At 41.2% G+C, this 27,819-nt stretch overlaps 1 protein-coding gene across 2 annotated transcripts in view; it reads right to left on the bottom strand.

Moving 5' to 3' along the window:
• Window positions 1–22,961, bottom strand: part of LRRC6 (leucine rich repeat containing 6) — a 97,541-nt gene extending 74,580 nt beyond the window's left edge. The window contains exons 1-3 of one of the 2 annotated variants that reach the window (XM_011977105.1): window positions 22,820–22,961; window positions 9,027–9,194; window positions 2,676–2,753 (exon numbers count right to left, since the gene is read on the bottom strand). In XM_011977105.1, the coding sequence (XP_011832495.1) occupies window positions 2,676–2,753; window positions 9,027–9,194; window positions 22,820–22,829 (256 nt within the window). In that variant the 5' untranslated portion in view covers window positions 22,830–22,961. Of the gene's footprint in view, window positions 1–2,675; window positions 2,754–9,026; window positions 9,195–22,609 lie in introns of both variants that reach the window. The other variant, XM_011977104.1, reaches the window with a different exon arrangement.
• Window positions 22,962–27,819: the final 4,858 nt, after the last annotated feature.

Here is a 27,819-nt window from a genome sequence, read left to right as displayed (position 1 = left end):
ATGAAACAATTAGACAGAATGTCAGCAAGGAAATAGAAGAGTAGGAAAGAAAGAAACAAAGGCTAGACCTAACACGCATATTTAGAGCATTAAACCCAAGAATAGCAGAATGTACATTCTTCTCAAATGTACACAGAACAGCCTCTAGCATAGATCAAATGTTGGGCCATAAAACAAGTCTCAATAAGCTAAAAGTAATTAAAATCAAAGAAAGTATTTATTTGATCTCAATGGAATGAAACTAGAAATCAGTAAAATAAGAAAATGTTGGAAAGTCACAAAGATGTGGAAATTAACACTGCTATATAAGTAATGGGTTAAAGAAAAAAATTGCAAAAAAAAATCAGAAAATACTTTGAGATTAATTAAAACAAAAGCACTTATCAAAACAGATGCAAAAAAAATAATGCTCAGAGGAAAATTCATATAATTTTATTTATACCTCCATAAAAAAGAATGACTCAAATCAATAACCTAATTGTCTGTCTTAAGAAACTAGAAAAAAGAGAAAACACAAAGAGAAAGAAATAATAAGGATTACAATGGAAACAAACAAAATAGAGAATATAAAACAATAGACAAAATCAACAAAATCAAAAGTTGGTTCTTTGAAAAGATTGACCAGATTGACAAACTGTTAGCTACACATTAACCAGAAAAAAAAGAGAACACTCAAATTTAGTAAATCAGGAATGACAGATGAGCCTTTACTGTTGACATTTAAAAAAATGAAAAAGATGACAAGGGAGTAGTAAAAACAACTGTATGGTGAAAAATGAGATAACCTAAGTGAAATAGACAAATTCTAGAAAGACATAACCTTCCAAAACTGAGTCAAGAAGAAACAGAAAATCTGAATAGACCTCCAACAAACAAAGAGATTAAATTAATAATCAATAAATTTTCCCAAAGAAAGGTCCAGGACCAGATGGCTTTCCTGGTGTATTCTAACAAATATTTAAAGAGGAATTAACACAAATTTTTTTACAAGCTCTTTGAAAAAAATTGATTAAGAAGCACTTCTCAACTCATTCTATAAAGGCCCATACTCTCCAGACAGTAAAACCAAAGACACTTACAGGGAAAACAAACAAACAAACAAAAAAACTACAGACAAAACTAGGAACAATTGTGCCCCAGAGGTCACCATCACAAAAGTTGAAAAGAAAACCCGCAAATTGGAAGAATATATCTGCAAATCAAATATCTGATCAAAGTCTAGCATCTAGAATATATAAAGTACACTTATAACTTAGCAGTGAAAAGACAAATAGTATAACTAATTTAAAAATGGGCCAAAGCTTTGAATAAACATTTTTCCAAAGAAGATATTCAAATGGCCAGTAAGCACATAAAAAATGCTCAACATCATTAGTCATTAGGTAAACGCAAATCAGAAGCACAATAACACACCACTTCACACCTATTAGGATAGGATGGCTACTGTAAAAATAAACAAAAATATCTTCCTATCTTAAAAAATATTGTTTATAGAAAGTATTAGTGAAGCTGTGTAGAGGTCAGTACTCACATGGACTATCAGTATAAGTACAAATTGATACAATAAATATTTTGGAGAACAATTTGGCAGTATCTTTCAAAATATGCTGATTTAAATGCAGGAATTCCATTTCTAAGTGTCTGTCCTAGAAAAAACTGTGCACATGTACACAAAGTAAAATGTAGAAGGAGGCTCACTGTAGCCATGCTTTTTATAGCAAAACACTGGAATGCACCCAAATGTCCATTTGCAGACAGATGGTTAGATAAATCAGTCTACAATGATTCCAGTACGTAGCCCCACACTCCCTTTCCTGGATATCAAAAAAGCAAGGTAATTGTAGGGAAAAAACTAATTTTCAAAACAATACTCATAGTATGATACCATTAATAGAAAGCAAAATGAAATAAAATCACCCTGTATACACCCAAGTGTTAATTCTGGCTACCTGTATACACCCAAGTGTTAATTCTGGCTACCTGTATACACCCAAGTGTTAATTCTGGCTACCTGTATACACCCAAGTGTTAATTCTGGCTACCTGTATACACCCAAGTGTTAATTCTGGCTACCTGTATACACCCAAGTGTTAATTCTGGCTACCTGTATACACCCAAGTGTTAATTCTGGCTACCTGTATACACGCAAGTGTTAATTCTGGCTACTTAGGAAGGGGTAAAGTGGACTTCCATTTTTGAATTTACATATCACCTTATTGCTTGAATTTTTATAAGAAGAATAACTATAAGATGTATGTAAAATGTTAATTTTAAAAGCATACCTATTTTTTACAAGACTGTTGAAATCTAACTTTTTTCTTTTTTGGGTGGGGGGCGGGGACAGAGTTTCACTCTTGTTGTTCAGGCTGGAGTGCAATGGCGCGATCTTAGCTCACTGCAACCTCCGCCTCCAGGGTTCAAGCAATTCTGTCTCAGCCTCCTGAGTAGCTGGAATTACAGGTGCACGCCACCACACCTGGCTAAAATTTGTATTTTTAGTAGAGATGGGGTTTCATCATATTGGTCAGACTGGTCTCGAACTCCTGACTTCAGGTGATCTGCCTGCCTCGGCCTCCCAAAGCGCTCGGATTACAGGAATGAGCCACCGCACCTGATCTTCTAACTTTAAATCTCAATTTTAATTCATAATAGCATAATAGAATAAACATTCTTACCTTCCAAGTTTTCTATTTTTTCAATGTTGTTTAAAGCTAAATTCAAATATTCAAGTTTCTTGAGTTTGCTAACATTTTCTGAAATACAAGATAATGTAATTAAGATAATCTTCAAAATAAAGACACTTTTATGTAATCTATTACTAAAATAATAAAGAAAATGTAAAGATTATTATTATGGTTATCAAAACCATGTTGCTTTTCCAAATCTATACCTGTACATCAGACATGGTGGCTGCCTAAGGAGGACCCATTGCTCCCTCCATCCTTCCTGATGACACCCAGTTTTGCTCATGTCTCTACCTAGCCCTAACTCCAGGCAATTAGGTTTAGCCAAGTTGGGCCAGTGCATGACAATCCAATCTCTCTCGCTAGTGATGGCTCAGGAACCTAAGTTTAAGCCATGGCAGTCTCTTGACAACTGTGTAATACAGGAGAGGACATGCACACCCAGTGCTCCTAATCAGATAAAAGGGAAGGATCTATATTCCATGCTTGGGGCGTTCTTATCTCTATTTCCTGCTGGATGTTAATAAGGAATTACTATCTCTATTGATACTTATACTCAATCATAAGGGAAGCAGCTGCAGGACAAAGCCTGAGAGCTGGTAGAGCAGAGAGAAGGAATCGACCAACCCTGTCTGATTCTGGAGTCTGCTCTACCTCTAGACTTAAAGTTGGGTAAGATAATTGACTTCCTTACTGTTCTGCCACATTTAGTTGGGTTTCTTTGACTTGAAACCAAAATCAACCTGATACAGAATTATTTTATTTAATAAACATGAAAGCTCATACAGGCAGAACAACAAGCATAAACAAGTCACAGAACTGCTGCAGAATGGGGCCTTTGAAAAACAGTGAATAAGACCATAGCAAGAGTGCTTATCACATGTCACACAATGTTCTAAGCATTTAGTACATATTACCTTATTTAATCCTCATCATGAACCTATGAGGTCAAAACTATTGTCTCCTTCTTACAAATCACAATGCCAAGGTACAGAGAATTAATTCACTTGTCCAAGGTTAAGTGGTAGAGCTAGGAAATCTGACTCCAGAACCTGGAACTAAATCATTGTAGTACACTTTAAAAGAACAGTCCTTTCTAAGATGACAGGAACGTAGAAAACTTTGCTAAGAAATGTGCACTGGGGGCAGCCTCACTCAATTAGTGCATCCTCTGCCCATTTCTCAGGGGTATCATGAAGCTCAAACATGGTGATTTATAATCATCACCCTTATCACCACTAATAGTTAATCTAAAATGTACAAAACATCATATATTTGTTTCCATAGACCTGAACATAACAGTTCGCATCTCTGAATCTCAATTTATGCATTGTTTAAATGGAGGATTTGGGGGAAAAAACTACAAACGTTTCTCTCAGAATTTAAATTATTCTAAGTAATCCTAATGTTTGAAAAAGCTCTTTAGAAACATCCGAGCATTCAAGAGTCAAAGATAAGGAAGTTTCTTCTTTTTTTTTTCTTTAAGTGACGGAGTCTCACTCTGTTGCCCAGGCTGGAGTGCAGTGGCACAATCTTGGCTCACTGCAAGCTCCGCCTGCCGGGTTCACACCATTCTCCTGCCTCAGCCTCCCGAGTAGCTGGTACTACAGGCACCCGCCACCATACCCGGCTAATTTTCATATTTTTATTGGAGTCAGAGTTTCACTGTGTTAGCCAGGATGGTCTCGATCTCCTGATCTCGTGATACGCCCACCTCAGCCTCCCAAAGTGTTGGGATTACAGGCGTGAGCCACCGTGCCCAGCAGATTTGGAGGTTTCTATGTGCTAAGAACTATGAGAGTCTCATCCATATCCTGAACAAAATACTTTATTATTGTTAAAATGGCCAGCCCACAATAAAATACCTCTTCAAAATAGGATTTCCCTTCTCCACCTTTGTTATATGCATCCACCCTGTAAACGCTAAAGGAGTCATATGATAGAAAAGTAAGATTTGCTCAGGAAGGGTTTCCTAAGTTAATTCCTCAAAACCACAGGGCCCAACTTGGACAGAGAGGGAAAAAAAAGGCTCTGTAAGTCAAAATGGAAGAGCCTCTTGGGTAGTGAAAAGGGACTCCGAGTTCTAGCGAGACCATTCTAGAAACAGTTCTCATCAACTAAGCAGGCCCGTGAACTTGGAGTAGACCCTCTGCCTTCTGGGATTTAAGAAGCTCTGTGGCTCTCAGCTTGGCCCAGGCATGCAGCCCATTGGGAAGCTGTTGAAAGGGTTGATTCCAGGAGCCCACAGGTTCTGATTCAGTAGGTCTGGGGGCAGGGCACTTGACAAGACCCCACATGGCCCCTGGGCTCCCTCTTGGGTCACCTCTAAGCAGCACCTTCCTCCGCAGACCATCTGTGTCTTCCCGTGGGCAACGGGGCTTTAGGAAAGGCAATTGCTTCACAAACTTCTACCTCAATGGCACGAGAGCGAGTCTGAATCCTAGAGGGGGGGTTTTACTTGCTAAATAAGTGCCTAAATGCCTACGGGTGGAGTAGCACTGAAAAATCCCATTATTAGGATTTAAAAGAGTGTTTAATTTAAGAGTACTTTGGAAGCAAAAATTTAAGCTTTCTCACAGCTCTGAAAAGGACTGAAATACCATGCTCCTAATTAGTAATTGTGATGGACCCAGCTGTGGAGATTAAAATTTTGGGAACTCTTTTAGATCTGTACAATTAGAACCGTTCTTTCATGCCCCCATGCATAAAAGCTGGTGGTTTTCTGTAATAGCCTTTTTAATTGAACAATGTGCCAGAGTTTCTAATTTCTGGTCAAGTTAAAGATGCCAAAAATAATTAACTGAAAAAATACAGAGAATTTTAGTAAATCTTCCAAAAATGATGCAAATCTAGGCTTTTTGCAAGCCTGAAGCCAATTTTCAATTATCCACGAAACTAGAAGCAACCACATCACCAGGGTTTCTCAACCTCAGCAATACTAGCATTTTGGGCCTCTTTCTTGTGTGTGTGTTGGGGGGCATCCTGAACCCTGTAGGATGGTTTGCAGTATTCCTGGCCTCTGTACACTAGATGCCAATAGCATCCCCTCCCCATCCTCCTATACACATGCGACAACTAAAAATATCTCCAGACATTGCCAAATGCCCCTGTTGTGAACCACTGCACATCACCATGGGAAGTTAAATAGAATCCTGCAAGCTGACCTCTGGGTTCTCGTGCCAGGGCACACAGGGGTTGGCACTCACTCTGCCTCATCAGCCCTGACTCCATCCCTTTTCCTCCAACTCCATTGGCTTCTCCTTTCTGCTCCTACCTTCATTTGGCTAGCCTGGAGACACTGGGGTAAATGATCAAATTGATAACAGCAGCAGCACAGCAGCTATCCTGGAGTGCAGTGGCACAATCTTGGCTCACTGCAAGCTCCGCCTGCCGGGTTCACACCATTCTCCTGCCTCAGCCTCCCGAGTAGCTGGTACTACAGGCACCCGCCACCATACCCGGCTAATTTTCATATTTTTATTGGAGTCAGAGTTTCACTGTGTTAGCCAGGATGGTCTCGATCTCCTGATCTCGTGATACGCCCACCTCAGCCTCCCAAAGTGTTGGGATTACAGGCGTGAGCCACCGTGCCCAGCAGATTTGGAGGTTTCTATGTGCTAAGAACTATGAGAGTCTCATCCATATCCTGAACAAAATACTTTATTATTGTTAAAATGGCCAGCCCACAATAAAATACCTCTTCAAAATAGGATTTCCCTTCTCCACCTTTGTTATATGCATCCACCCTGTAAACGCTAAAGGAGTCATATGATAGAAAAGTAAGATTTGCTCAGGAAGGGTTTCCTAAGTTAATTCCTCAAAACCACAGGGCCCAACTTGGACAGAGAGGGAAAAAAAAGGCTCTGTAAGTCAAAATGGAAGAGCCTCTTGGGTAGTGAAAAGGGACTCCGAGTTCTAGCGAGACCATTCTAGAAACAGTTCTCATCAACTAAGCAGGCCCGTGAACTTGGAGTAGACCCTCTGCCTTCTGGGATTTAAGAAGCTCTGTGGCTCTCAGCTTGGCCCAGGCATGCAGCCCATTGGGAAGCTGTTGAAAGGGTTGATTCCAGGAGCCCACAGGTTCTGATTCAGTAGGTCTGGGGGCAGGGCACTTGACAAGACCCCACATGGCCCCTGGGCTCCCTCTTGGGTCACCTCTAAGCAGCACCTTCCTCCGCAGACCATCTGTGTCTTCCCGTGGGCAACAGGGCTTTAGGAAAGGCAATTGCTTCACAAACTTCTACCTCAATGGCACGAGAGCGAGTCTGAATCCTAGAGGGGGGGTTTTACTTGCTAAATAAGTGCCTAAATGCCTACGGGTGGAGTAGCACTGAAAAATCCCATTATTAGGATTTAAAAGAGTGTTTAATTTAAGAGTACTTTGGAAGCAAAAATTTAAGCTTTCTCACAGCTCTGAAAAGGACTGAAATACCATGCTCCTAATTAGTAATTGTGATGGACCCAGCTGTGGAGATTAAAATTTTGGGAACTCTTTTAGATCTGTACAATTAGAACCGTTCTTTCATGCCCCCATGCATAAAAGCTGGTGGTTTTCTGTAATAGCCTTTTTAATTGAACAATGTGCCAGAGTTTCTAATTTCTGGTCAAGTTAAAGATGCCAAAAATAATTAACTGAAAAAATACAGAGAATTTTAGTAAATCTTCCAAAAATGATGCAAATCTAGGCTTTTTGCAAGCCTGAAGCCAATTTTCAATTATCCACGAAACTAGAAGCAACCACATCACCAGGGTTTCTCAACCTCAGCAATACTAGCATTTTGGGCCTCTTTCTTGTGTGTGTGTTGGGGGGCATCCTGAACCCTGTAGGATGGTTTGCAGTATTCCTGGCCTCTGTACACTAGATGCCAATAGCATCCCCTCCCCATCCTCCTATACACATGCGACAACTAAAAATATCTCCAGACATTGCCAAATGCCCCTGTTGTGAACCACTGCACATCACCATGGGAAGTTAAATAGAATCCTGCAAGCTGACCTCTGGGTTCTCGTGCCAGGGCACACAGGGGTTGGCACTCACTCTGCCTCATCAGCCCTGACTCCATCCCTTTTCCTCCAACTCCATTGGCTTCTCCTTTCTGCTCCTACCTTCATTTGGCTAGCCTGGAGACACTGGGGTAAATGATCAAATTGATAACAGCAGCAGCACAGCAGCTATCCTGTAATGAGTACTTACCTCATGGTGAGCAAGCACTAAGCATATCATTTCATGTAATCCCTATGCCAATTTATACATTAGGCATTATTAGCCATTTTGTGGATGGCAAAACTAAGACTTGGGCAAGTAACTGACTTGTCAAATTTCACACTACGTAGAGGGAGACGGCAGAGGCAGTGTTCTGACTCAGGTCTACCGGATGCCAGAGCCTGTGCTTTCTCTTTCTGGGTCCTGGGGATTCTCCTTCTGTGTCCATGTGGCAGGACCTCCATTAGAGTAACTCCACACGCCTCCCTTCCCTCTGCCCTTTAATTCACCATTCTTCTGTGAGAGAAGTCAGGTGTGGTGGGGGAAGGAAGACCAACTTATCTGATAGGTTAATCAAGAGAAGAAACTGAGCATGCCCAGTCCTACCCTCTTTCCTGGTTTCTGGGATCTTCCTACCAGCAGACAGCACATGGTCTCAACCTACCTCCTGACATAAAGCAAAGGCCCACCTGGGTAGAAGAAACTTGTGGTTATCCAATTCTGCATGTAAGTGGGTGGGTAAGTTAATTCTGAGGGCAATATTAGCAAGCCCACTTGGCTGCAAGTCTAAGCCACTTTCTTAGAAGAGCTTTATCAGTTATAATGCTGATATTTTTATCTTCACTGACCTGATTCCTGCATTTACCTCTAATTTCCATTCCAAATTGGAAGCCCCTCAATACCCAATACTGAACTCAATGCGTTGCACATATATGGTCACAATAAATATAGCAAAACTAGCTGTTGAATTCTGCAGTCACCTGACAAGGACTCCCTCAATTCTCATATAAATTTGTCTTGCAGTGTGATGTAAAACGATGACAAATACCTCCTCCCTTTCAAACTTAAAAAAAAAAAAATCAGGTCTGATGTGTTCTCTGTCTTTTTAGATGATCAGGTTAACTAATGTATTCCTCACCTTTACCTACTCTCCCAACTTCTTGTTGGAAATTGTTTTCACTACACACAGAAATGTTTAGGCAAATGTCCCCCACACAGCCACTGAGAGATGGCTGTGTCTGTTTTCCCATGGAATTCTTTTTCAGTGATTGTCTTCTTCTAAAAATAACACAGCACTTTCCAAAGTTCTCTCATTCACAATGTTAAAGAAACCATAAGAACTAAGTACTGAAACTTACCAATTTTCCCAATAAGATTATTTTGAAGATAGAGAATTTTTAAATCCCGGCACCATTTATCAATGTGTTCTAGTCTTTCTATTTCTTGCTGATGCAAGGAGAGTTCCTCCAGGGAAAAAATGACACAGTCATTGTGTTCAGCATTCCGTCTAATAAGATCTTCTGTGACTGAAAGAAAATGTGTTACATATTACATTTCTGTCCCCATTGTTCAATGTAAGATTATTGTGTTGTTAACACATTTGTTTTATTTTATTTTTGCAGTTAAATGTCAATTCTCCAGGCCCAAGCAATTTTCAAAGTGAAAGAGAAAATGGTACCTCCTCCTGGAGGTTTTGTGATGCACGATGTGAATCAGAGGGAAGAAGAAGACATGATGATATTATATTTGCCTTTGAATGTGAAGGGTCTACATGTATTTTGCTGTATGGATGGAGATGGAGTTGAGAGTTAATGGCTATAAAAATGTTTACATGGAATCTTACGATGGTACCGTGTTAAAATGGATGAGATCCACTAACTAATCTGAGACAGAGCAACTTGTTACTGAGAGGCACAACTGGGCTGTCAGAGGGCAGAAATATGAAAGCATCTTCCACCATTCAGAAGATAAAGGTCATGGGCCATTTATTTAACCAATGTTTGTTAATTTAACTGAAGCTTAAAAGAAAGAAAAGGAACGCCTTAGATCTTGCACAGCAGTCTTATAAAGCAGCCACCACTTGTTGTGTTTCCAGGAGAAGTGTTTTTGAAAGCCCCTCACAGGAGGAGGTGTCATAGGAGCTCCCATCCCTCTGACAAGAGTGATGTGTTGCCCTGGGTTCGCCTGCCACAGAAGGTCAGCAGTATGTGATGAAGATGGCGCCAGGAGACTGGACATAGCGCTATCTATGGTCCACAGTCACAGCCAAGCACAAGATCATGAATCATCTTCATAAAGATGCATTGAAACCAAAGAGGTAATGACAAGTAGGAACCAAGCATTTCCCACTGGCACTAAAAATGGTATTTGTTGAACCCTCACATCTTCTGTAGGATATGGAAATATTGTATGTCTACCCCAGGAGATAATAAAGACTCACTGTCACTTACAAGGTGCCAGGTACTATTCTAAACGCTTTGCATGTATTAATATATGACTATCTGGAGTTACTATTGTCATTTGTCAGATGAGGAAATAAAGCACAGAGAGTTTAAATAACTTACCTGGGTCTTGGTGATAAGTGCTAGAGCCAGGTTTTAAATTCACAGTTCAGTGCCAGACCACCTGCTCTTAACCACTATGCTCCACTGCCTCACGTGTAAGCAAATAACAGCCTCTAGAAATTCCAGGTTTCCTGAAGGTGCAGACGCCTCTAACTGAGACAGAGTTCTTCACAGCAACTTCTGCTACCACATCTCTATGTCACATCCTTAAAAGTGGAGTTTGCCTTTTTATTAAATGTAAAAACATGTAAAAACTTGATCATTCATGTGGAGTTAGCTAAACTCTCTGCTACTTTCAGTGGTAGGAGATACGGGTGCTGGCAATGACAGTTCTTTGGAAGAAGGACCAGAGTAATGTAGGGGTTGGGAGATTTAAATACCATACATGGGGAAAGTCCTTGCTGCTCTAAGCCTTGGCTTAACTAACAGGCAGAAATAGTCACAAATCAGATCCTGGTAAGGGACAGCCCAAAGCACCAAGGACGGAGGCTAACAGTACACCACCAGTCTGGCTCGCTGGGACCCTTGCCGCCAGCACCATTCAGCTGTCCCTGGAATTTCACTGATGGTTTGCGAACCAGCTTAAATAGAGTGCTATAATCAAGGAAAAGAGAAAAACCAAACCTGTAAGAGAAAAGCATTAAAACTACTCTCTATATTCCTAACCAAAGTTGGTTCTAACAGCTTAAATCAACTGATAATGAATAAATGGGTACAGCCAGAGGATAGAGCAATGCTCCCATGTAAAGTAAAATGTATGATCTGTATCTGTTATTTGCCTATAAGAATTATCTTAGCAAGGATACAACATGGGTCAAGGGGTTGAGATAGCACAACCCTTGTTATCTGTACATTTAACAAAATGTGGAAATTATTGACCACTAGTAATAAGACCCTCAGTGACTAACGGTATATCTGTAACTTAAACTACTCAAATCCATAGAGCAAGGGGGTGGATTGTTGGAGGCCTTGCTTCTATTAGAACTGGAGTCCATGGGGCCAGGAGGACGTGCCCATCCAGGGCCCAAGTCTTCCTCTCTGGACCATGATCCATGGAGGGAATGATGGGATTCTCTGTCCAAGGGGCTCCAAGCCTTACTCCAAACCTTGCAATGGCAGTTTCTCCAGGTTCATTCCTGAAGACAGACCATGACATCAGGTACATATCCCAATGCCTAGGGGTGTCCAAGGATCAGCTGTTTGTCAGGGAGGTGGATGGCATGGATGTATAGGCTGAAGTGTCCATGCTCATACATGGGCGTGAGGGGACAGGATAGAGTCAGAGATGGGAAGAAAAGGGAAGAGAGGGCCAGAGGGCAAGATTTCCCCAAGCCACCATGGTCTGTCATAGAACTCCAGCATAGGAAATGCAGCCCTTGGGTTGTTAAGAAAGTATACTTGTTAAGGGAGGAAGACGTATTTTATTTAGCAGTTTGGTTTATAACTTGATACATAGGCCTTTACTTATACTCTTGCCTCAGATTCTGGTTGAAGTCTTGTTTTGTATCCATATTGAAGATATAACCTAATTTGAATTCCAAAGGAGCTGTCATCCACGCTTAAGTCGAATGTGTTCAGGGGACTTCTGATAGCATCCTAAGCATCACTTGGTCTCTGGCCTCATATTGCCATGTTGGACTTTCTGACTCGCAGGGCTGCTCAAGGTGTCACAGGCACCTCTAGTCTACACTCTGAAGGTATCACAGGTGCCTCTAGTCTACACTCTACACTTTTCCAAATTGCCCACTCTTAAAGATTTGCAGGGTTGACAAAGTTTCTACCAATACCAAATATCCTTTTAGTATTCTTTTGCTATACCTCTGAACATTTAAGAAACTCTTTTTTTCTTCTGTTGAGACAGGGTCTCACTCTGTCACCCAGGCTGGGGTGCAGTGGCACAATTATGGTTCACTGCAGCCCAGGATCAAGGGATCCTCCTACCTCTGCCTCCTGAGTAGCTGGAACTACAGGCATACGCCACCACACCAATTTTTTTTTTTTTTTTGTAAAGACAGGGTTTCACCATGGTACCCATGTTGGTCTCAGATTCCTGGACTCAAGTGATCCACCTGCCTTGGCTTCCCAAAGTACTGGGATTACAGGTGTGAGCCACTGCGACTAGCTAAGAAACTCTCTTCATCAAGGTATTATGTGTGTAAAATCGACAACTTTATGCAACTATCAGATCTTCTCTTTTGAAGGCATGTAGATATTAGGAAATAATTATGTTGATTCATATGTTCTAACCATGAGACTGAAGATGAGAAAAATCCCTATTAGTTTAAAGAGGTGGAGTTTAGGGAACCTCCCTTAGCATGAATAACTAAATTACACACACACATAAAGGAAAGAAGAGGCACAACAGAGACGTTTGCCTGGACAGCAATGATTATATATAATTAGGATACATTAAAAGAAAATGGAGAATCACAGAGGAGGATAGAACTGTGAAGATCTGGAATTTCCCAGTGGACCTTTTCTAAACTCTCCTATCACAAGCAAACTGCCATGTGGCTTACCATTTTATAGCATGGAGGAAATTGTTGTTACACAATGCTGCTTCACCTGTAATGGCAAACATCAGAACAAAAACCAGAGCTCCCAAGAAGAAATGTATAAAGATATCTACATGGTGCATGGAGATTATAGTGTTTCATGCTTTCGAACAGGAAAGCATTTTCAGTTTTATCGACTATCTAATTTAGAGCAAACATTCTTTAAGTCCAAGGAGCATTATTCGCCTTTAGAAATTTCTACTCCAAATAATATAGTACTGCACTTACGTGAGATTATTCTAGAGATTTAAAAATGCTTTGGGAAGACATACAAGTGCCCAACAAACATAAAAAAAAGCTCCACATCACTAGTCATCAGAGAGATGCAAATTAAAACTACAATGAGATACCATCTCACACCAGTCAGAATGGCTATTATTATGAAAGTCATAAAATAATAGATGTTGGCAAGGATCCAGAGAAAAGGGAACACTTATACTCTGTTGGTGGGAATGCAAATCAGTTCAACCCCTATGGAAAACAGAATGGAGATTTCTCAAAGAATTAAAAACAGAATGAACATTCAACCCAACAATCTCACTACTGGGTATCTACCCAAAGGAAAATCAATCATTCAGTCACAAAGACACCTGTACTCGTGTGCTACTGCAGCACTATTCACAATAGCAGAGTCATGTATTCAACCCAAGTCCCCATCAACAGCGGATTGGATAGAGAAAATCCGGTACACATACACCATGGAATACTATGCAGCCATAAAAAGAAAAAAAAAAAAACATGTCCTTGGCAGCAACATGGATACAGCTGGAGGTCATTATCCTAAGTGAATTCATGCACAAACAGAAAATCAAACACCGCATGTTCTCACTTACAAGTGGGAGCTAAATAGTGGGTACACAAGGACATAAAGATGGAAACAATAGACACTAGGGATTCCAAAATAGGGGAAGGAGGAGAGGGAAGGGTTGAAAAATGACCTACTGGGTACTATGTTCACTATTAGGGTGAGGGGTTCACTTGAAGCTCAGACCCCAGCATCATCCAATATACCCATGTAACAAACCTGCACATGTATCCTCTGAATATAAAATTAAAAACAATAATACACAGTTTGGAATAGCTAGAAGGACTATATTGAAAGTTTCCAACACAAAGAAATGATAAATGTTTTAGATAATGGATATGCTAATTACCCTGATCTGATTACTATACAGTATATGTATGGAAACATCACAATGTATCCCATAAATATGTACAATAATGTGTCAAATGAAAACAAAATTAAAAAGTTAAATAAAAAAAGATATAAACTCTGCCCTTGAGGAATTTTCAGTCCAGAATTAATAAAAGGCAGTGACAACAGTGCAAGATGAATGATGAGCTTGAGAGAAGAGCTGGATACTGTGAAACACCTAGGAGGAGCACCCAACCCAGCTGCAGCTTCAGAAGCAGGGAATGTTGACAGAGATACACAGCACATATGAGAATTAACCAGAAAAAAGGAAGAGAGTGGAGCAGAAGAAACAGCACAGTGCAAAGGCCAGGGAGCAAGGGTATCTTCATTCACTTTGCAGCAAGAATATAGTGAACATACCTTCAGTAATGATGTTGTAGATACAATGGCAGACAGTCCTTACTTTCATGGAGGTTGCCTGGTAGAACAGGCATACAAGAAGTACGGTGTGCATACCACTGGGGTCATGTGGATGGTCTGGGATACCCAGAGCTTCTAATTCAGTCTTCGGAGAAGATGGAAAGGCCCCTATCTTCAGCTCAGACATGGAGGATGAGTAAGATTATTCAAGAGAATGGGGCAGATAAAAGACAATTCCAAGAAGCAAGTGCAGAAGAAGAGAGGCCATAGAGGATTCCATAAATTATGTGGCATTCATTATGGCTAGAGCAAAGCATTGAAGGAATCGGGAAATATAAAAAAGCTAGGCAAGTCTGAGTCCATGGTAAAGAGCCCTGGAGAGCTAAGGACTTAGAATGAACTTGTGCTATAATTTAGAACCGGAATGTAACCTAAGGGATGCGGTGTGCAGTGTTGTCATGAAAAGATGATGTCAAATCTTTGCCCCACCATTCTCTACCTGTTTATGATACATAGATTTGGGCAAAACTGTTCATCTATTTTCAGTTTTCTCATCTGTAAACTGGAGATAATGTTAGTAATTATTTCTTAAAATCTTTTTGAGGATTAAATAATTAAGTAAAGCCCTTAGCACAGTGCCTGGTATAGAGTCATTGGTCAATAAATGTTAGTTCCCTTTTTCTATAAGTATGTAAATAAATAAATAAATAATAAAATGCTTTGGAAACATTAATATGTTATCATAAGACTATTTCAAGAGAAACGGTATTATAGTACCTATTATGTGGTATGGAAGAAAAATATGCTAAGGCACAATATAAAACATACTGCTTTCACTTTCTTATTTTAGGAAATTTCAAATAGTAAAATATAAGATGCAGACGGGTGAGTGCTAACCAATACCTGCATGACTGGAGAAATAAGTACTTGATGAAGGATATTGACAGCTTCAACCACAGATGCATACTCCCCTCACTAAAAGATGCGGTGAAGGGATCCAAGGGTTTAATCAAAACACATCCAGCTCACGTAAGTTTCTTTCCAATTCATTAATATGAATGGGTTCTCCAAAATTTGAGGGTTTATCAGTAAAATGACTTTGCAGGGAGCAGGGACAGAGGGCACGCTGAGGAGGTTTCTGGGACACTGGAGGCTATCCTGCTGTGTTTGCTTCTAAAGTTTTTCATTACATTGAGCAAAGTTCTAAAAACTCCCAAAGCCAATAATTGAGTGTTCATTCCTGCAGGCTTTACATCATGTTTTGTAAGCAACTCTTTTTCCCTGCTAGATTAGAATAAAATCAACCAATATGTATTTATTGAAGATTTTGTAGCATTTTCAGACATCTTGAAAGACCTATCAGATATGTACATGAAATTGAGATTTAATAGAATGAAGGGGTTACAAACAGGTGAAGGTCACCTCTTGCAGCATCTAAAACATTTTTTAACCATTTTCAATGGAAACTCTTAAAAGCAGGATTGTACACTTGCCTGTCTTTTCTTGCTGACCCAGGCTCATCATAATTTGCGGCAACAGCCATATGGCACCCCAGTCTAGTGATATCTTTAGGGACTACTTACTAGAGTGTGCTACTCAGAAGCACTAAGTGCTATGGGGCACTGAGAGAACCACATAGAAAGTATGATGAGTGCGCAGGAGAGTGATCGGTGCTACTGAGAAAAGGGAGGTCAGAAGAAGCTTCATGGAGGAGGAGTCTGAGCTAAATCTTTTTTTTTTTTTTTTTTTTTTTTTTTTTGAGACGGAGTCTCGCTCTGTCGCCCAGGCTGGAGTGCAGCGGCGCGATCTCGGCTCACTAAAAGCAAGCTCCGCCTCCCGAGTTCACGCCATTCTCCTGCCTCAGCCTCCCGAGTAGCTGGGACTACAGGCACCCGCCACCACGCCCAGCTAATTTTTTTTTTTTTTTTTTTTTTTGTATTTTTAATAGAGACGGGGGTCTCTTAATAGAAATCGAGCCACGATGGTCTCGATCTCTTGAGCTCGTGTTCTACCCACCTCAGCCTCCCAAAGTCCTGGGATTACAGGCGTGAGCCACTGCGCCTGGCCCTGAGTTGAATCTTGAAATATGAGTAGATGTTTGTTAGATAAACCAGGAAAGGGCATCTCAGGCCATCGTGGATGACATGATGCACTTCTCAGGTCCCTCTTCAAAACTGAAGGATTAATTCCTCTAGCTGCTGGGGGCTTTATTGACAGACAGCCCTCGGCTGCCCACCTTCTTCCTGAGCTGCCTCAGCTGAAGAGATTGTTCAACCAAGGTCATGCCCTTTCCTTTCCCGGGAAAGCCCACATTCAATGACTGGTTAATGTAGGGGCTGTAAAGACCCAGTTCTTCACCCCAACTTGGGCAAGTCAGAAGGTTCATTCCAAGTTCAGATCTCCTGGTTGGTTTCCTAAGGCCTTTGTTAGATGCATCACAGCCCAACTTCTCCCTCTGCTCAATTTTGATTTCTTTCCTACCCACCCCAACGATGCTCCCTAATAAACTTCCTGCATGCTAATTCCCACCTAGATTTCAGCTTCTTGAGGAGCCCAACCTGGAAGAGTTGATACCAGAAGTGGTGCATGAAAGCAGATGCTAACGAAGATAGGATTTTGGAGTCAGATTACAGGTTGCCAGAGTGGCAAGGACACTGTTATTCCTGGTAGGCAGAACATAGATAGTTACTGGCCCAAGGCAGATATGCAGTTGCAAAGACTTGCCCTGGTGTTGAACAGAGATAGGATACAAGCAGAAGGGAATGTACTAGTAAGTGTAACATGTCAGGTGTTAGAGAAATGTGAGAGAAACAGTAACTTAAAGAACAATTATATTGTATCGTATAAAGGCTGCTGTTAGACACAACTAATCAGGAAAGGCTGACAGAGGAAGTGTAAAACCAGAGGACTGCATTGGGAGCACTATGAAGAGGTTTTCATTTCCTGAAACCAGAGGACAGAGAAAGCTGAGGGCTAGGACCAGTACTTCATCATAAGATTAGCAGTGACATCAGGTTCTGGACATAATAGAGTAATAAAACAGGGTTTACCCTCTAGCCCAAAATAACTAAAAATCTATACAAACCATACAAAAGTAATTTTTTAAACTTGGGCATAAGGAAATAAAAAGGAAAATTAGAAAGTATTTTGAACAGAATTAAAAATTACACACAAAAACAGCAACATATCAAAATTTACGGGATACAGCTAAAACATTACTTAGCGGTAAATGTATAGCATTAAATACTTATAGTAGGAATAAAGAAAGGTATCGAATATTGGCTTCCACTTTAAGGATCTAGAAAAAGAACAAATTAAATCCAAAATAAGCAGAAGAAGGTAAATAATGAAGATTATAACAGAAATCAATGAAATGAAAAGCAGAAAAAAACAGAGAAAAATCAATAAAGATCAAAGCTGGCTCTTTAAGAAAATAAAATTGGTAAACTTTTAGTTAGACTTATCAGCAAAAAAGAGAGAAGACACAAATTGACATTATTAGGAGTGAGAGAGGTGACATCATATGTATTCTACAGATATTAAAATGATAAAAAATATAAGTAACTTATGCCAATAAATTTAAGAACTTAAATTAAATGGGAGAATCCCTTAAAAGACACAAATTACAAAAGCTCACTCAAGAATATATAGATGAGCTGAACAGCCCTGTATCTACTGGATATGTAGTTAAACACCTTTCTTTCCACAAATAAAACTATGGCACAGATGTCTCATTTGATTACCTCTACCAAGAACTTAAGGGAATATAATACCCCATATACACAAACTCTTGTAGAAAATGGAAAAGGAAAAATACTTCCCATTATATTCTGTAAGGCCAGAATTACAACCAATCAAATGCATTACAAGAAAAGAAAACTACAGACCCATGTACCTCATGAACACATATGTAAAAATCCTAGGCAAAAAATTTAGCAAATCCAATCCAATAATGTAATACAAAGATTATACATTATAACTAAGGGGGGATTATCCAATGTATACAAGGTTGATATAATGCTCAGAAATCCATGTGACATACAATATTAATAAACTAACAAAGTGATAATGTCAGGAGATGCAAAACAGCAGTTGACAAAATCCACCATCCATTCCTGATTTTAAAAAGACAACAACTCGGAAAACCAGAAATAAAAAGGAACTCAACTTGATAAGGAGCATCCATAAAAGACCTATAAGCAATATTATATCAAGTGGAGAAAGACTTTCCCCCTAAGAATCAGAAAAAAAGGCCAGGAAATCCATTCTCTCCTCTTCAACATTATACTGAAGGTTCTAGCAATAGGCAAGGGGAAAAAAAGGCATTCACGTAGTAGAGAAGTAGAATTATTTCTATTTGCAGATGATATGACTGTTTACAGAGAACATCAAATGGAATTCATATAAAAAGCTACTTGAACAGGAAAGTTTGGCAAGATTGCAGAATATAAGATCTATATGAAAGAATCAAGTATACTTCTATATATTAACCATTTACAATGCCATCAAAAATATGAAGTACTTAGAGATAAATCAGAAAAATATGTGCAAAGTCTGTCTATTGAAAACTTCAAAAATATTGTAGACATTTTATAAGATCTAAATAAATGGAGATATATCCCTTGTTTTGGGGTCAGAAGATTCAATATTGTTAAGATGCTCATTCTCCCCAAATTGAGCTACCGATTTCACACAATCCAGGTCAAAATCCCAGGAGACTTATTTTTGTACAAATTGGCAAGATACTACTCAAATTCATAGAGAAATGCAAAGGATCTCAACACCTAAAACAACTTTGATAGATAAAAAAATTTAGAGGAAAAACACTACTGGATTTCAAGACTACTTATTACAAAGCTCCAGTAATCAAGAGAGTGTGAAATTGGCACAAAGGAAGACAAAGAAATCAATAAATCAGAAAAGAAAGTCCAGAACACACATATTCCTGCTACGGGTTTATCCAAAGGTTCAATTTAATGGAGAGAACATAGTCCTCAACAAGTGTTGCTGGTACTACTGGATTTCCACATTAAACACACACACAACAACAACAACAACAATTTAATCTACATCTCACATCATACACAAAAATTGAGTCAAATGAATGATGGAATAGTATAAAACCAAAAATTATAAAATTTCTAGGAAAAAAAAGAGAAAAATCTATGTAAACTTAGCAAAGATTTCTTGGATATGACACCAAAAGCAAGATCTATAAAATATTAAATTAAACCTCAAAATGTAAAACTTCTTTCAAAATAATTAAGAGAAGGAAAATATAAGCCATAGATGGGGAGAAAATATTTGCAAATCATATATCTGATGTCTTATATCCAGAATATATAGAGGACTCTTAAAACTCAATGATAAGAAAACAAATCAATGTATAAAATGGGCAAAAAATGAAGACATTTCACCAAAGAAGATCCATAGATGACAAAGGTGTCACAGTAACACAAAATGCATTCAATCATATAAAATTTAAAAACAAAGACCCTAGATCTTCTCTAAATCACAATACACACCAGATTAAATGCACAGAGAGGAACTAATTCATTTTCCTCTTGCCACCGTCCCCAGGCTCAGTATTGGTCCTCCTGAGCAGACACAAACACCAAAAATAGCAGCCTCTTCCACTTTACATGAGAATTTGCACCATGACCTCTGTTTTTCTCACCAAACTGTCTCTTACTCATAAGAGACAATATAGCAACCATATACAAGAGTGCGGGCTCTGCTTACCATCCCAGATATACCACTTACTGTGTGGCACTGGGCACGCTGCTTAACCTCTTTGTGCTCCAGATTCCTCATCTGCAAAATGGATACGATGATACTAGTGACTACCTCAAAAGATTTTTGTGAGAATTCAATGAGTACACACACACAGAAACTTTCAGAATACTGACTAGAAGGCAATAAGCAGCTCAATAAGTGTGAGTGAGCTATTATTATCATCCTTTCTCAGGGGCCCAAATTTCTCCTTCAGCTGTAGGAAGCTGAGAACTGTGGAAAGAGCAGCGAAAGCGGAGAAGCTCATACCCTAGGTCCAACGTCTCTCCTGACTGACGGGATGTGACATTGGCTGGATCAGTGTTCCCCTTCTCATCTCTAAAATGAACAGGTACACTAGATGATATTTTGAGCATGGTCTCTCTAAAACCTGTACTAATGACATCCCTGCATATTTTTCTGGAAAATACAGGAAAGGCAGTGGAAAAAAGGGCACACAGGAGCAGTCAGGAGATGTTGGCCAGAGGCAGAAGGCCATTTATTGGGAAGCACGGGAGAGAGAGAACACGTAAAAAGGGTTTGTGGCACAGCAAGAGAGGACCACTTTCTCCATCCACATCTTTCAAATCTGTCCACTTAGCCTCAGTCCTGTGGGAGGCAGTGCAGTGTAATGCAGGATCCAGAGGAAATCTTCATGGGTTCTGTTCCCAGCGCTGACAGTTACTATGTGATTTACTCTCTGTGCCTCACCTCAGAAATGGAGATGTCAGTAATCCTTCCCTGCCTTAAAAGGCTGCTGGGAAGATCAAACAGGAGAATGAAGGTAAAGCATGTTAACCAAGCCTGGCACATCAGAGCTACTCATTGGAGGAGTGCTTGTCATCTGTCCTGCTGCCATGACCTCAGTTCAGACTACTGTCTCCCACTCAGTCTCCTACAGGGCCAAGCCATGCCCGTGAACAAAACCTTTTGGTTTCCCTGTGGCTCTTTTGATAAATTTCTAAATCTTAAGTACAAAACCTGTATAAGCCGATCCCTGCCTACCTGTCAGGCCTTGCTTCTCTCTTTGCCCTCCACTCCTTCTTTCTGTCTCACACCAGTTCCTGTCAGTGACAATTAGCCACCAAGAAGCCCTGCTCTTTCTCACCTTTGGGCAATTCACTGTGCCTTCCTGTTTCCCTTCCAGACAGCACCGCTTCCTCAGAGAAGCCTCCACCCACCCATGCCCTCAGGGTGCAGGCACCCCTCTCTCTCCCGGCTGTAACCACCATGCTTGTGTTTGTCTTCTCTCTCCCCAGGAGGGCAGGCCTACATCTGTCTCCTTCCTCACTGTTTCCTGCATTCAATACCTGACTCAAGGTAAACACTCCAATGCAAGTCTGAGAAGTTAATGATTTAACAAGTCAAAGTGGACACGACTCAGAGAAAGAGGGCAAAGGAAAATTCACGACATAAAAAAGCTAATGAGAAGAAGAAGGAAAAAACAACAACAACAACAACTAGGGTGACACCAGGGCATGGGGAAACAGCCCTGAGAAGAGAGGAAGAACTATCAGCAGCTGGTTTAGGGAAGGAGTTCTAACATCTACAAATCACTCCCCCCACCCCGCCCCTCCCACTTGCAGGCTGTCAGGTTTTCCGGGGCAGAAAGCCCATCATCTGGAGCGGTCTCTTGATTTAAAAAGAAGTTAATTATGACATTTTTACAATGATAAGTGATCCTTTAGGTGGAGCTGTACAAAACTGCCATATGGGGAGCTCAAAAACGTTGTTGATATCAAAATGGTTCATCCAACATAAATACCTTACCCGCATCACCTTGCAGTCTGTTAGTATATTTTTTAAGAAACACGTTTACAACCCGGCGCGGTGGCTCACGCCTGTAATCCCAGCACTTTGGGAGACCGAGGCGGGTGGATCACCTGAGGTCAGGAGTTCGAGATCAGCCTGGCCAATATGGCGAAACCCCGTCTCTACTAAAAATACAAAAATTAGCCTGGCGTGGCGGCGAAGGCCTGTAATCCCAGCTACGCAGGAGGCTGAGGCAGGAGAATTGCTTGAACCTGGGAGGCGGAGGCTGCAGTGAGCTGAGATCGCGCCACTGCACTCCAGCCTGGCGACAGAGCAAGACTCCGTCTCAAACAAAAATAACAACAACAACAAAACACGTTTATAACACTTATTGTGTCTAAAACAGTACTATAATTGCCTTTATTTTGGAGATGAAGAAGCTGAGGCCCAAGGGGTGAAGTCACTCGCTCAAAGTCACAAGAAGAGGGAGGACTTCAACCCTGGCTCCAAGGTCGGGACCCTCCACCGCTAGGCTACACTGCCTTCCGGAATGAGTCCGAAGATTGCGGCTTGGAGACAGTGACTGGCCCACGTTCACAGCGAGTAAGAAGCCGCTTGGCCGGAACCCGGTGTGTCTAACGCCAAATACCCTGCACCTTCCCCGACCCCCTTTCCTGGAGTCCAGTGCCTTTCTGCCTCTTCCTCTGCTTCCCACGGCCCCGCCCATTTTACAGATTAGGAACCTGAGCTGGAAAAGGCCAGGCTGCCCGGCCAGTCTGCAGAGGACCTAGCGCAGCCGGGGCTGCGGGGCGGAGGGCCGGGTGGGGCTGGGGTCCGCCCAGGCGCCGGGGAACCGACAGCGCGGGGCTGGTGCCGGCGACAAGGATCCCACGGGACCCGGGACGATGTCCACAAGGGGAACGACCGAGGACGGAAGGTGGAGGGGGGCTTACTCCAGCCCATGGCGCCTCTCCAGTTCGCTGGCCCCGCAAGCCGGACCCGGACCCCGAAGGACGCTTTTCACCCTTCACCTCCACTCCTCAGCGCGTCTCCATTGGAATTCAGGAGCCATGGCAACGGGGACTCTACGGCGGCCGCGCGGGGCCAAGACACGCCGCGTTTCCTGAGCTCCGCGGAGCAAGCGGAAGAGACTGCAGTGAAGGGTCTCAGCAGACAGGGGCTTTCCAACCCAAACCCAGTCTTCGTCCTCATCCCACCTCCGACTTGCCACAGACTGCTTCCCTCTCCCACTGGTCCAGACTGAACAAAGAATCAGGACGCTCCTCTTTCCTGTGCCTTCCAGACCGCCTTTGACTTTTTCCTTTTGTGTTTGATTTCAAGCTTCCAGAGCCAAGAGATCTGGATTTCGCCCTCTACTCTACCAGCGGCGTGACCTTACACTTACTTCTCCTCAGTTTCCACATCTGTAAGATGAGAAGTAATAACCTAAGAGGATCACTGTGAAGCTTTAGATAATTTGAACGAAGGAAGGACACTATAAAAACAGGCTCACTATAAAGGTTCGTTGTCGTTGTCATAGTCCAGTTTTTTAAAGTCACTCCCCAACACCCATTTCCGGCTAACAAGTTTTCCATAAACGCCACCCATTACCCCCTCCATCAGTTTCCCTATTCTCCAGTCTCTTAATTGTAAAATGTAGGAAGTATATCTCCTGCAGCCCCACACTCCCCTCACGTTTCCCCAGACCCTTCTCCAAAAGTCGTCGTAAACAGTATGGAGTGCGTGCTTCTTATCTTGATATGTGTATTATGTTTGCATTTTAAAAGAAGATTCCTAGAGCAATGCTGAGTGCAAAGAAATTAATTTTTCTAGCAAATAGCTGTTAAGCATTTACAGCTGGCAATTATTAGAGTTTGCCAGGTAGAGACAAGTTCATGAACTTGGACAGAGAGGCAGGAAAGTCTAACAGTGAGGTGATGGGGGGAAGCAGACACATTAGTTTGACAATAAAGAGAGCTAGATAGAAGAGATCTTCAAACAGTAAGAATGAGAGTTTAGATCGGGGGTAATGGGGGCCTTAAATGCCAGGCCAAAGGAATTGAACTGGAAGAGTGGGATTTCAGGCACTATTTCCCTGAATATTTGGATTTCTAAGAAGAGAAATATTTGTATTTCCAAGGAGGCCTCCCAAAAGGCACTCAAACTATAAACTTGCTTGACATCTACTATTATTTTTCTGAAAGCAGGTTAGTGTGAGGTGAACAGTATTAGCTCTGGCATTGGAAACATAGATTAAATACACAGATTTATTACTGTGTGGCATCAGACAGATGACTTCACCTTCGAAAGCTGCAACTTCTCTATTTCCACATGAAGATGACAATATGGGTAAACATCCGTGGCTGTGCCACTGACAGGTCTGAGTGCTGATGTCTGATTACTCACAAAGGAGATAAAATGCTATGAGCAGCAGGCAAGTTTAACAGATACGCCTGGGCTTGAATTGTGCATTTTAACAACAAGGGGTTCATCAAGGCTAAAAAGGATCTAGCTTCTGGAAGGAAGCTGCTACTGGGTAGAAAGGTTAGTTTTTAAGCTGACAGAGCCATGAGGTCAGGCCTACTATAAAGGATCTCAGCTTGCAGTGAACTAGGATTGTGCCATTGCTCTCTAGCTTGGGTGACACAAAGAAACTATGTCTCTTAACAAAAATTTTAAAAAATAATAAAAAAAAAGGATCTCAGCCTCTGGATCAGGAGACAAAGGGAGCCGCTCCAGACCGTAGAGAGTTCTCAAGAGCAATTGCAACCCAGGTGTTTGATATGTTGGCTCTAAGCTTCTATCCTCATTCTCAGACCTACTCATTGTTGACCTAAAAAAAGAAACTGAGGTAAAATTAATATAGGTAGAGAGTTTTATGTGGGCTAAGGTTGAGGACTGAAGCCTGGGAAACACTGGGAAGTGCTCTGCGGAACAAAGTTGAGGTTCCAGTTTTAAAGAAAAAAGGACTAATCAGGAGAGGGGTGACAACGAAAGTTGCTTGTTAGGAATTCTCACTGGTTTACAGAAATAACATTGATTAGTTATTGGCTGTACGTTGTTAAACTATGGGGAGTGAGTTATGATGTCCAGTGTACAGCATTGTTAGGTTAATTTATAGCCATCGGTGGCAACACTCAGTCTAGAGACATTATGGCAGGCAACTTTGAAACAATTACTTAGCTTAATGGGATGGGGGACTGGAACTTGACTGCTGTTACATTTCAGTGCCTCTCTGGGCCTGATAATTTAAAGGGGTCTCCCATTCCTCAGATGGAAAGTTTATTTTCTTTCTCATCACTCTTGAACTCTCAATCTTACTCTTAAACTCTCTAGTTGTCAAAGGGGCTGCTGTGGTTTGAATGTTTTTGTCCCTTCCAAAATTCATGTTGAAATTTAATCCCCTGTGTCGCAGTATTAAGAGGCATGGCCTTAAGGAGGTGATTGAGTTGTAGGGGCTCCACCCTCATGAATAGGATGAGATGCCCTTATAAAAGGGCTTGCCAAATGGAGTTCACCCCTTTTCGCCTTTTCTATCCCTCCTGTCATGTGAGGACAGAGGGCTCCTTTCCTCAGAAGAAGGCAGCAACGAGGCACCGTCTTGGAGGTGGAGACCAGGCTTCATCAGGCACCCAACGTACCAGCACCCTGATTTTTATTTTAGACACAGAGTCTCAGTGTGTCGCCCAGGATGAAGTGCAGTGATCATGGCTCACTGCAGCCTTGAACTCCTGAGCTCAAGCAGTCCTCCCACCTCAGCCTCCCAAGTAGCTGGGACTATGTGTGAGCACCATCATGTCTGGCTAATATTTTTTTAATTTTTTTTTTTTTTTGTAGAGATAAGATCTCACTATGTTGCCCAGGCTGGTCTTGAACTCCTGGCCTCAAGGGATCCTCCCGCCTGGGCGTCCTAAAGGGCTGAGATTATAGGCGTGAGCTACTGCAACTGGTGCCTAGTGCCCTTATATTGGACTTCCAATATTGGACTTTCATCAAGAATAAAAATAAATTTTTATTCTTGATAAATGACTTAGTCTTAGATATTTCATTATAGAAGTACCAATAGACTAGGACACGTGTCTTGAATTTTTTCCTGTGAAATTTTACATCTGTGGGACTCAAGCATTCTGTTCATTCATTCATAAATGAATAAACAACGAGGCTGTCATTCTACTGGAGAAAAATCTCTAAGGTATTTTTAATCACTGTGCGCTCAACACTGCCCATGGACTTTGAAATTACTAACTCAGTTCTCACAGTAACCCTCGAGGAGGTCATATTGTCATGAACATATTACAGATTAGGAAACCAAAGCCCGGTGATACTATTTTACTAAAGCATGGTGAATCAGAATGTTGTGCCTAAACCTTAATTCTATACTGCATCACTTTTTTAGACTGAGAGCTACTCGAGGCCAGAGAGGAAATTTTGTTGTTGTTGTTTGTTTGTTTCCATCCCTGAATCCTAGCTCTCAGCACAATTCCTGACACTCGTTGGGTACTCAATAAATATTTGTTGAATGATTGAATGAATGAGTCAGTGAGCCAATTTCTTCAAGAGCTTGGCTGTCTTGGGTGTAAGGTCCACATCTTGTCACTTCAGTAGGATCACCAACCACAGAGGTGTCCCTGCTGTAAAGGGATCTAGCAGGTTTACCAGGAAGGGTACCTTATTCTCTGGTCATTGGACAGTACCTTTTCTTGGGACCTTTTAACCAAAATCTAGGATAAGATCTGGTTCCAGAGGCAAGGTCTTGACAGATCGTCCTGACGCTCTGGTGGAGCAGTGTTTGGCTCTGTGTCCCCACCCAATTCTCCTCTTGTAGTGCCCATAATTCCCACGTGTTGTGGGAGGGAACTGGTGGGAGGTAAACCATGGGGTGGGTCTTTCTCTTGCTGTTCTCGTGGTAGTAAATGGATCTCACAAGATCCGATGGTTTTAAAACTGGGAGTTTCTCTGCACAAGCTTTTCTCTTTGCCTGCTGACATCCACATAAGATGTGACTTGCTCTTCCTTGCCTTCTGCCATGATTGTGAGGCCTTCCCAGCCACATGGAACTGTAAGTCCAGTTAAACCTCTTTCTTTTGCACATTGCCCAGTCTTGGGTATGTCTTTATCAGCAGCATGAAAACAGACTGATACAAGCAGAGAAAAGCTTTGGGTGAGAAAGCAAGGAAATCAACAATCTCTTCTTTGCAGTTTGTCATGGGCCAGGCTGGGCTGGTTATGATGTGTCCTTCCTCAACCCAACATCACAGCCACTGTGTTTCTTAGAAACAGAGGACCCAGGGGCTATGAAGGACATGTGGACAGTGTGCTGTGATTGTCACAGTCCACTGACAGGGAGAACAATCGGGAAATCACAATGTGACAGCTTTAAGTAAGTCAAGTTCATTTCACTCAAAGTGAACGAAAGAGTTTAAAGAGTTGCGATGTGTGTCTGTTTATGCCAATTGTTGTCCAAATAGACTTACTTCTTTGACTCTTGGAACTATAACAAGATGAGCTGTGCTTCCTGAAAAAACAGTTGTGACATTTCATGTATACAAGTAGAAAAAATAAATCTTAAACAGTTTGTTTTTTTTTTATTAATTCCAGTAACAGCAAAATAGTCCTCCTACTTCTTTTATGCTGGATAAATTCCAGGGACATTGGCTTAGAAAGCAATTTAGTTATTTTTATTTTCATTTTAATTTATATAAGTTCATATTTTTATGATGTGCAACCAATATTGTGACTAGAATTACACCATACTACCATACTTTGCATTTTTTTCTTCAGAAAAGTTTCTTCATTGCAACTTTATGAAAGGTAAACCAACCTCTCAAGTTTACCAGCACCACTACAAGTCTCAGTTCCTTCCTTTCATCCTCCTGTTCCCTTATCCCTTTTTTCTTACCCCTTTCCCCCTCCTCTCTTCCCTTCCTTCCTTTCTTTTTTTTTCCCCTCCCTT

The sequence above is a fragment of the Mandrillus leucophaeus genome, unplaced genomic scaffold, assembly GCF_000951045.1.
Source record: "Mandrillus leucophaeus isolate KB7577 unplaced genomic scaffold, Mleu.le_1.0 Scaffold173, whole genome shotgun sequence".
Classification (NCBI taxonomy): Eukaryota; Metazoa; Chordata; class Mammalia; order Primates; family Cercopithecidae; genus Mandrillus; species Mandrillus leucophaeus.
Note: the sequence above shows the minus strand (reverse complement) of the source record. Positions and strands in the feature narration are given on the sequence as shown.